The following is an 11,013-nucleotide window of genomic DNA, read 5'->3' on the forward strand; positions in this document are numbered from 1 at the left end:
CTGTGTCTTCCATGGGCAGAACGACTCTGGCCATTGCAGTTGGCATAGTGCATTAATGTGTCCCGTTCCCTCCCCCCACAAATGCAGCACTGTGGCCACTAAACCAACACTGAAACTCTGAGTGACTTGCCTGGAAACATACATAACATCTGCAGTGGCATCAGGAATTGAGCTCAGTCTATGCTGCAGCCCCCCAAAACCATCCTTCCTCCTCCGATTTTCAAACCTGCTCCCCTCCTCCCTTTTGTCTGCCAGAGACCAGATTTGCAAAACCCATCTTCTTACTGTCTATATTAAGGCTGCTCAGGGTAGTGTGAGCTATGATGGGTATATTTAGAGAAAGGCCTTGGTCTATGTTTTAATTTATGGAATAGATGACCATGGTGAGAGCAATAGATGTATTTTTTAAATATGAATTCATAACTAAATGAATGTAATGAAAATGCCAATAGGCTTTAATGGTGCAGCATCAGGGCCAGTTTTCAGAGCTTGTGCAAGGGAACCCAAGACCTCTGTAGATGCTATTCATCTGCCCACGTAGATGCCTTCTGGGAGATATCTGCATTGTGAGAGCTGGAGGGGAATTCTCTGTCCCAAATACTTTCTCATAGGAGAATGCAGAGTTGTAGACCCTAAAACTGTTTGCAGAAAAGAGTCAGTTTCACTAAAGCTCTCAATTCCAAACATTTCTGTGGAAAAGTTTTGGACTTTATTTAATTTAGACTTTAAAAGCGGTTTTAAAAGATCAAAAGCAAAACAAAAGGTTTCAGAATTATGTTTTGATTTAACCAATCTGATTTTTTTTTTCAGATTAGTGGTCCATGAAAATGTTTGAGGTTGCAACTTTTCATCTCACTTCAGTATGGGGAAAAAATTGAAATCTCATGGGATGGGAAAATCACCCATCTGTATTCACTAGCCATGCATAGTATTGTAGTCAGCTTCCTCTTCAATAATTGTGCCAAAGGATACGATTTATTTTCAGTCATTAGTTTGCTGACATAGAAAAGTATGTCTCGCCATTTAATGATTCCTCTGAAAATGTCTCAGTCCCCACATAGAACTGCTGTATATCATTGCTTTCCATTTCCTTTACTTCAGACAACCATGCTGGAACAAGCTATTAAGAGCACTCAAGAGAGCTATGATGACGAGGTTCAGCTGTACAACGAGCAGATTGAAGCCCTGAGGAAGGAGATAGAGGATGCTGAAAGGACCTTGGAGAAGTACACAAGTGACTGTCACCAGCTGGTGATATATCAGCAGTCCCTGGAGAATGAGCTGGAGCGGTACAAACGTATCATTGAGAATGAAGACAACCGGTAGGGCTACTTTCTGTATGGTGCGTAGGGTGGCCAACTTTCTAATTTGTGAAAACCTGACACTGAGCACTGGATCCTCCCCCACTTGCTCCACCTCTTTCCCTCGATGCTCCACCCCTGTTGCTCTCTGGTCTCTCCACCACCCTCCCCCTACTAACTAATGTGAAACAGTGACTGGAACCCAGGTCTCTTGCCTTGCAGGCAAGTGCATGAACCACTGGGCAGGAGGTACCGTGGGGTCAGGCTCTCTCAGTCCTGACTGTTACAGTGGCTCTACTTTGTATAACATGCTGAAACATCCATTGGGCCAGAGAGAAAATGATTCTCCAGCCTGCTGGTTAGGGCATGTTCCAATCCCCCATTCCACTAGCTATTTAATTATTTATACAAAGAGGAACATGGGAGACCCAGGTTCGATTCCCTTCTCTGCCTAATGTGGTGAAGGGATTTGAATTTGGGTTTCCTGCCTCTGTGGTGAGTGCCCTACTGTGATGGGTTTCCCAAGGTGCAACCTGGCCAGCGGGACCACTGAGCCATCTGTCCCACCAACCTGGGCTCCCTATCACACTGTGATACTCTTGGCAAGCTACAAACCTCTGACAGGTACTGCATTTATGCAGACATCCAGAGGCAGGGACACACCCAGCTGAGTTACATGAATGCTCCCAGCATTGCACCCCAGAACTGGCCTTTCTTGTCTGGTTAGAAGCCTTACCAGTGTAAGATCATTTCACAGTCTGCCCCTCCCTGGATGTGGAGAGGACCCACACTAGCCTTTGTAAACTGAGCTGAGATTTCCAAGCACTTCAACCAAAACACACTGTTTTAGGTAAAATATAAAACAGATTTATTAACTACAGTAAGGTCGATTTTAAATGCTTATAGGTAGTGAGCATATAGATCAAAGTTGATTACCCAAGAAATAAAAGTAAATTTGCAATCTGAGTTCTATAAACCAAATAGGATTTGAATCAAGGAGTGTATTACCTTGATGGATGGTACAAACTCCAGTACACTGGCTGGGACACTCCTCCAGCCCAGAACTACCCTCCCCAGTTCAAAGTCTTTATCTTCTAGATGTTTCTTCCAGGTGTTGAGTTGTGGGGGGAGTGAGGACAAGCCATGATGTCACTTCCCCTCTTTATAGTTTCTTCCAACTTGCTGGAAAGATCTTTTGCTTGTGAAAGGGAGTCCGATTCCATTGGCCAAGCAGTCTCCATTGTCTACGTGCTCTCTCTGAGAAGTCTTCTGAAATGGTCGGTGGGCAAGTGGATTCCCTTCATTGGGCCATCAGCACACCTGGCTACTCCATTGTTGTACCTGAAAGGCTGGTTGTGGGTTATCTCAATCTCACAAAATATTTCAATAACATACAGATAGCAAAACTTCATAACATTACATACAATGATAGCACATACAATCCAATGGGATATTGATGGTCCACAGGTCAAGACTTTTTAAATGGTACTTCAGAAGGCATGCTTTGTACAAAACATATAATCATATCACCATTGTGAATATGGGGGTGCCTCGGTGCTACTCTGAAGTTCAGAGTGCCACACCTACCCACTAGCCTATAACATCATATGTGCTCACTCTCTTTAAATTAAAGTGCATATTTATTTTTTTATAAACTGTGGACCAGCTTTTTATAAACTGTAGGGGGAGGGATAGCTCGGTGGTTTGAGCATTGGCCTGCTAAACCCAGCGTTGTGAGCTCAATCCTTAAGGGGGCCATTTAGGGATCTGGGGCAAAAGTCTGTCTGGGGATTGGTCCTGCTTTGAGCAGGGGGCTGGACTAGATGAACTCCTGAGGTCCCTTCCAACCCTGATATTCTATGATTCAACAGGAGAGAGTAAGAGACTTCCACTGTATGCATCTGGTGAAGTGGGCTTTAGCCCACGAAAGCTTATGCTCAAATAAATTTGTTAGTCTCTAAGGTGCCACAAGGCCTCCTCATTCTTTTTGCTGATACAGACTAACACAGCTACCACTCTGAAACCTTCCACAGCAAAGTATCCCATAGCTAATAGTTAGGACACTCACAACGTCACATCCAGTCTCCACCTCAAGCAGAGAGGGGCATTAAGCCTGGGCTTCTCATATCCTTAACCACTAGACTAAGGCGTTGGGGGTCTAGGTCTAGCTCCTCGTCTGCCCTCTTCCCTCCCCAACCCCACAGCCATTTGGTGTGGAGTTAGGTGTGCTCTGGGCATGTGTACGAGAACAGGCCCTCCAGGTGGGACAACACCCAGTCTGAAGATCTCGCTGGGGTTTAGGTGTGAGATAGCTGCATCGTTGCTAAGACTGAAGCAGCTTTGCCCATGGTCAATGGCAGAAATGTAGGCACCTAGGGGACTTAATCGTAGAGAGTTAGATTCCTAGGGACGTTAGACACCTCCAAGATTAGAAGGCAGCTGAGCAGGGTTATTGAAGATCACAATAAGGTGAGGTGGTTATGTCACTGCCCCTTGTTTTATACTTTCCTCGATGCTGGAAAAATTCTTGCTGTGTCATGGGGGGTTAGGCAGCCCCATGGTGTACATGCTTGAGCAACTGACTCTCATGTGAATTGCAAATCTCTGTTTAAAACTCCCTTGCTGGTGAATGGCCGATGGTGGTTGCTTAACACCTGGTTGGGTGTTGGTCACTCCTTTGTTGCCAGAGAAGAGCTAGACTGTGCATGTTTTCCAGATCGCAGCATGTTTCAGTGACAAACATATAACGAAAATCTCATAACTTCATATACAATAATGATACCTACATTTCAACAGGCTAGTAATGTCCAATAGATTATGACTTTGCCAATGATACTTCACAAGGCATATTTTTTTACACAAAATATCATAACCATATACAAGTGGTACGTACGGGGTTACAGGTTGCTACTTTGAGGTACAGTGTGTCTCAGTTCCATTATGTTTTCTGACTCAGCTGGCCGGTCCCCACCCACTGTATTTCAGCACTGCAGAACCTTGAGTGGGGGGAAACTGAAAAGTGAACTGATTTTGGCTTTTTTTGACCCGATACTTGTCACCATACGCCTTACCCTTACACTACATTTTGTGTGTGTTCTTGTGAATCAAAGGGGCATTTTGCCCTCTTAGTTCATATGCCTTTGAGCTCCCACTGGGTCATTCAGAGTTGCAAGTGGTATGAAAGGTTAATTGAACAGAGCAGGAACAAGTAGGTGCAGTGCCCAGCTGGTAACACTAGAGGGAGCGTGCATGAAGAAAAATGAGCAGATGGCAAGAGCTGTTGCACTAAGTTAAATAAAGAATCTAGTTTACTTTTATTGACTGCTTTCTTATTTGCATTAAACTGCATATGCATATGGTGTGAGGGCTGTATCTGGTCCTTAGTTCTGTGGGGAAGATCGCCAAAAGAGTTAGATACCCAGATCCCACTGACTTCCAGAGGGCATGGGATGGCTAAGTGTGCCTTTCAAAATCTCCCCTTACATCATGAAATTCCCTGACAAAACTAGGGCTGCATTTTAAAACTGTGTGCTTTGCTCTACATGCTATATGTAAGTATAGTAGGCCAGATCCTCTGTTGGTGTAAATCGGCATAGTTCCGTTGAAGGCAGTGGAGGCATTTGCTGATTTACACCAGCAGGGAATCTGGCCAGTAGTACACGGCCTATGCTCTATATTGATTTGAATGGTATTTTATGTTCCCATTTTGCTGTGAGGCGAATTGTCCTACTTGTTTAAGGTATTCTGGGGAAATTTGACTCATGCAAATTCTCTCTGACAGGTTAAATTCTGCCATAATTGGAACCCCAGTTGCACTCTTCACACAGAGCTACAGACCCTGCCAGACTACAACCTGGAGGAGGCGAGGTAAACGGCTGATATTCTTTTCTTGTTTGAGTAAATACAGGAACATTTGCATTTTAAACCATTTTCATTGGTCTTCAGCATGGCCCCATTATTGGGGCCTAAATCAGAGCCTACTGAAGTCAATGGGAGACTTTCAGTTTACATCAGTTGGCTTCAGATCTGGCCCTTGAAGGCTGGATCCCCTAACCAATTAGTTCCTTAGCTATACTGGTGGCAGGACATTTAAAAAAATGCAAAGAGATCACATAGGCTTTAGGTTATATTCCAAGTCTGACCATCCTTTCATTATCACTAAACAAAATAGGAACATTTGGGTAGCCCTGCAAATACACCTCTACCTTGATATAACGCTATCCTCTGGAGCCAAAAAATCTTACCTCGTTATAGATGAAACTGCATTATATTGAACTTGTTTTGATCCACCGGAGTGCGCAGCCCCGGCCCCCCGGAGCGCTGCTTTACCGTGTTCTATCCGAATTCGTGTTATATCAGGTCGCGTTATATCAAGGTAGAGGTGTACAGATAGGCAATTTAGTCTTGTTTATCTGCCATGACCCAGTTTGAGCTGAATGGAGTCACATTCTGCACTGTATGATTGCTCCTCAGACCTGTATGATTAATACATTTAGAATTAGGATGTTGTTAAGAGCAAGAACTAGTGAAGGAAAATATCCAGGGCTAAAGTAGAAATGATTTTGTTAACAACGGAGATGGATGGTTTGATACCTAGGTACTTTACATACCAAGTTGATAGATGTCTCAGAAGTATCATGATAAATAGATGGATAATTGGATGTTTTATTGACAACAAGGCATGTTAGAAAATGAAGATAAACTGTTGTATGTTCACATTCTTGGTATTTTGCCAAATACAGCAAGCTTTAATTAAGTTTGTTAGTGAACAAATTAGCTACTAATACATGGAGACCAGATCCTCAGCTGGTGTACATAGATGCATCTCCAAGGAAGTCAATGAAGCTATGCTCATTTACACCAGCTGAGCATCTGGCCCATGCATCTAACTGTGCTTTGGATCATTACCTACAGGACTTGAGGGTCTAGAGAGTAAGGGAAGAACTTGCCTCTGTGTTAGGACATGAGTGAGTCTCCTGTCAACATTCACGAGAACCTGATCTGCATTTATGGGGATAGCTCTGGGTGGAGTCTGCAATTCTTCCACAAGGAACGGGGCGGGGGGAATGTTTTTTAACATGGCGATGGTTTTCCTGTCACATCTGGGAGATGTTTCTGCAGCTGGAAAGCCCAGGAGTCCTGTGAAGCAGCCACAGGAATTACTTCCATGTGGGTATGGCCCTTAATCCTGCTACTGATCCCAGTTAGTGGTGTTGCACACTCTATTGAAAAGCAGCAGTGAGCCCTAAATGTACCTTCAGAGCATTAGTATAGTCTTCATAGTTTATAGATGCTGATTTTGTGCACTCAGTTTTGTATATGCAAAAGTTAGTATTTATACATTTTATGTATAAAAGTGGTGATTGTACATGCAAAATGGATACATGCCCAGTGTTGCACACTCAGAATAACCATCTTCATACATAAAATGAATACATGCCCACCTTTGCAGCTGCACTCTGTTCTGCACACACTGTACTGACAATGAGGCCCTTTGGTTTGGAGATAGATTGCTAAACTGCCTTGGCCAACTCCTTTCAATGGTGTGTGCTGTTGCCTTTGTTTTGGATTTTCTTTAGATATCACCCTGGTTATGCAAGAGATTGCAAGTGCGAAACCAAGACAAAAAGGTCTGGCAAAGAAAATTTCTAGAAGAAAGGAGATCACTTCCAAAGACATAGATGGGTTTTCACCTGAAAACAGCTATGAAAGAACTCTGGAAGGCTTTCATCAGGATCAGCTTCAATTTAAACATGAAAGCACAGTAATATGTGAACCTAAGCAGGAAGGATTAGAACTAGATGAGCAAGAAACGGTCCCAGAGGATGTGCCTGATGGAGCTCGGATAAGTAAAGCTTTTGATGACTTGTGTAACACTGTGAGAGAGAAAATTAGATGCTACAAGAGACCCGAGCCTAAGACTGACTTGTCTACCAAAGGGCGCTATGTACTTGTCACAGGCGAAGCAAGCTATGACCATCCTTGCTTCTATTCTTCCTCCACCCCGGCTGCAGGTGGGATCATTGTTTCCCCTAGCAATGGAAAGATACCAAATGGTGGGGAGGTGGAGCCAATTCCAGAGCTGCCTGAACCCTCTGAACCATCAGCAAATGAGAAAGGAGAAGTCCGTGAAATGCAATATGAGCTTGAAGAGAGAGAAGAAATAAATGAACAGGGCAGAAAGTCAGAAGAAAAAGCCGAAGAGCCCCCAAAGCAGCCGGACGTCACTGAGCCTGAGGCAGCACCTCCAGCTGGTGTAGCCAGCCCTTCCGAGCCAGACGTATTTGAAGAGACAGAGTATGACAGAGAAGACCAACGAGGAGGCCAAGCATTCAGAGAACCAAGCATACCCAGTTCCATGAGCTATGAGAAGGTGGAAGTAGTGGAATCCATTGAGAAGTTTTCAGATGACAGAATTCAGACTTACGAAGAGACAGCTATGATTGTGGAGACAACGATTGAGAAGACAAGCAAGAAGAAGCTAGGAGACAAAGGCTCTTAAGTTACATCATTTGATAAGCAACTTGTCTGGCATAGTTATTAAATGAAGTAATTATTTTTTCCCTGACACAATGCTAACTTAGTGAGACTTTTGCTGTTTGATATAAAACATTGCTACATTAATGGCAATTCTGTCTGGTGTAGGTTTACCTTTAATGTAATAATCATTAAAATGTACTTGGGCAACTAGTAGCAGGTTCATTTACAAAACACTTTTTGTGATTAGGACAAGTAGAAAGTAATTATTAAGAAGTTGCTTGTCTAAACCACACCTAAGTAATACTTGCCCACTACAAATTGGCCCCTTGCAGTTTATATTCCTCTAATGATGCTTTAGCTGCCATTAGTTTCCAATTTTCAGACAGCTGCAAATGTTAGCTTGTGACATCTGGTTCATTGAATAAAAGCTTTGCATCCTAAAGACCATAGTCACAATGGGTGTGTGTTACCTTTAACATCAAACAGTAGCATTAACCAAGCTAGTATTAACCAATTAACAAACTGACTGACATGACGTTTTCAAGGTGAAAGACTAAGCACTTTAGTTCAGTAACATATTTCAACTATCCCTGTTTATACCCTTTATGTATAAGAGAGCTAAGCAGTCATTTCGTTTTAGCTGTGTTACCAAACAAAAACGTGGCTGAATTTGTCATTAAGATCTTACTACATATCATCTAGGCTACTGAGGATAAAATATGCAACGATACCAAAAGAAAAAAAGGGAGAGCTTTAAAAAAAGAATGTGTTAAGAATCTTAGTTCAGCCTTTACACACAAACCTCCCATTGACTTCAAGGGGGCCAGGATTTCACTAGAGTTTTCATTTAATTGTGTTTATTTTTAAGCAGTTTGCATCTAATTTTTATGCTTAAATGTCTGTTATTGTCTGGTTTAAAAAATAGCTTCCTTGAACTCTATTTAAAATTGTGCCCGCTGCAAAATCCCATGTTACTGAGGTCCAGGTCTTTAGTATACACTGGACTCTCTTCAGAGGATTGCAGACACTTCAAACATTGTCTGGTTGGGGTATTTTCAGTGTATATTTTATTATTTTTTTCCCTCAAATTTGTTGCATTTTAGTGAGCCAGACCTAGAAACCCTATACCTGATCCTGCAACATCTTACTTATGTGAGCAGTCCTATTAAACTCAAGGGGATTGCTCAAGCACATAGGGAGTGAAGGTTTGCAGGACTGTATCCTGTTTTTGACACAAGAGAAAATACGGTTACAGTATTACACTGTGTCATAAATTGGAATTTCTGTCCTGTGGGAAATGCTGATATTTGTTTTCATATACAGATAAGCCAAAATATGGAAATTTTTCACAGAGGAAAAGTTCCAAACATTTTTGATTCTGAAGTATCAAAACACTTTATTTCAGCACAGTTGGACGTTCACCGGCAACCTGAACTGCTACAGTGCCTCATGTGAGGAGTAGCTCGGGTGCCTCATGTCTCCCATTCTCCTCTATGGGCCAGGATTGCTGGTTGTACTACAGCTCCCTTGATGCACTAGTCTTGGGCCTCCCATGATGCACAGAAGCAATTCAACCAGAGAGGAGACCATTGTACATCATGGGAAATGTAGTTCAGCCAAGGATGCCATAGAAGCTAAAGGCTCTTGATGAAAAAAATCTAAATTTTCCACGGGGAACTTTTGATTTTGGGAAAATGTTCTTTTCCATTAAAAAAAAAATCAATAGAAAATTCCCTACCAACTCTAATAATTACCCAGAACTACAACTTTATCATTAAATGTTAATGATGCTCCCATATGTATATTGCTTTCCTACTCTCTCATCCATATAGGCCAAATCCTGCTCACTTTATTCATGTGAGCAGAGGCGGCTCCAGGCACCAGCATGCCAAGCACGTGGCTGGGGCGGCACGGGGGGGTGCTCTGCCCATCGCCGCGAGGGTGGCAGGCAGGTTGCCTTCGGCGGCTTGCCTGTGGAGAGTCCGCTGGTCCCGCAGCTTTGGCGGACCTCCTGCAGGCAAGCCGCCGAATCCGCGGGACCGGGGACCTCCCGCAGGCAAGCCGCCGAAGGCAGCCTGCCTGCTGTGCTTGGTGCAGCAAAATACCTAGAGCCGCCCCTGCATGCGAGTAGTTCCAGCAGTTTCAATGAGAATAAAATCTTTCACCTCTAGAACCATAAAAATGTGTGCATAAGTTGGGTATTACTTAAGGGCAAAGGCTATGGTCCAGCAGAGGACTTAAGCAAGTACTTAAGTGTAAGCATGTGAGTAACCCCAGGAAAATTAAGCATGTACTTAAATGCTTTGCAGGTGTCGGGCCTAAACTGAAGGCCTTAACTCAGTTTTTACTCAGACAAAACATGTATTGAAAGGGCTGAATAAAAACTGTGTAAGGCCTTCAGGATTTATAAGGCCTTTGGGCTTTAAATTAACAAGAACCTCTGACAAAACTCCTACTACAGCATATCAGAATGTTCTGTGTTACATAGGGCTTGAGCCTGTGCTCCCTGCAAGCAGTGATAAAACACCTATTGACTAAGAGGTGACGAGAATCAGGCTCATGCCCCTAATCTGCTCCTCCTTATTACATACTGCAGGACAAGAAGACCCATCTGTACACTTTTTTCCTTTGGAGCTTGATGATGCATTTTACTAGCTGACCTGCATTCCTATTGTGCTTTTTTATAAAATGGTGTCTTTTTTAAAACAGTGCTAGGTAATGCACACATTAACAGCATGCAGAGATGTTGATAAATTAAGTGAAGACTGAACAGTGAAAAAATAGTTCTAGACTAAAAGGCCAAGAAGGTGATTAATCAAATTTTTCTTCAATCAATCTTATAACAGCAGAAGTGCTTCCTTGGCAGTTACCAATGCGTGTGTGCGTGCGTGTGTGTGACTATTACATTCACAAAGCGTGTGTGTGTGTAGTTTGTGTGTGTGTGGCTATTACATTCACAAATCGTGTGTGTGTGTGTAGTTTGTGTGTGTGTGACTATTACAGTCACAAATCATGTTTCATTTAAAGGTATTTTTGCTGTTGTGTTATTGTAATGCTATGGAGTATATGTCATAAGCTCCTTTTCCATAGCAGATTGCTGTTTTGCAGCTTACTGTAGACAAGGAATCTTTAAATGTAGACAGTGGGCCAGATTCTAGTTACCCTACAGAAAGAAGTGGGGCTTCTCCTAGGTAAATGAGTCCAGCTGAGTGCAGTGTGTGCTAGTGAAACA

General features: G+C 42.9%; 1 protein-coding gene across 5 annotated transcripts in view; it reads left to right on the top strand.

The window, feature by feature from the left end:
- Positions 1 to 8,186, top strand: part of BFSP1 (beaded filament structural protein 1) — a 74,430-nt gene extending 66,244 nt beyond the window's left edge. For all 5 annotated transcript variants that reach the window (XM_039531403.1, XM_039531405.1, XM_039531400.1 and 2 more), the window contains 3 exons: positions 1,102 to 1,322; positions 5,083 to 5,168; positions 6,881 to 8,186. In XM_039531403.1, coding sequence (XP_039387337.1) covers positions 1,102 to 1,322; positions 5,083 to 5,168; positions 6,881 to 7,803 — 1,230 coding nt within the window. In that variant the 3' untranslated portion in view covers positions 7,804 to 8,186. The remainder of the gene's footprint in view (positions 1 to 1,101; positions 1,323 to 5,082; positions 5,169 to 6,880) is intronic.
- The last annotated feature ends 2,827 nt before the right edge of the window (positions 8,187 to 11,013 follow it).

The sequence above is a fragment of the Mauremys reevesii genome, linkage group 3, assembly GCF_016161935.1.
Source record: "Mauremys reevesii isolate NIE-2019 linkage group 3, ASM1616193v1, whole genome shotgun sequence".
Classification (NCBI taxonomy): domain Eukaryota; kingdom Metazoa; phylum Chordata; order Testudines; family Geoemydidae; genus Mauremys; species Mauremys reevesii.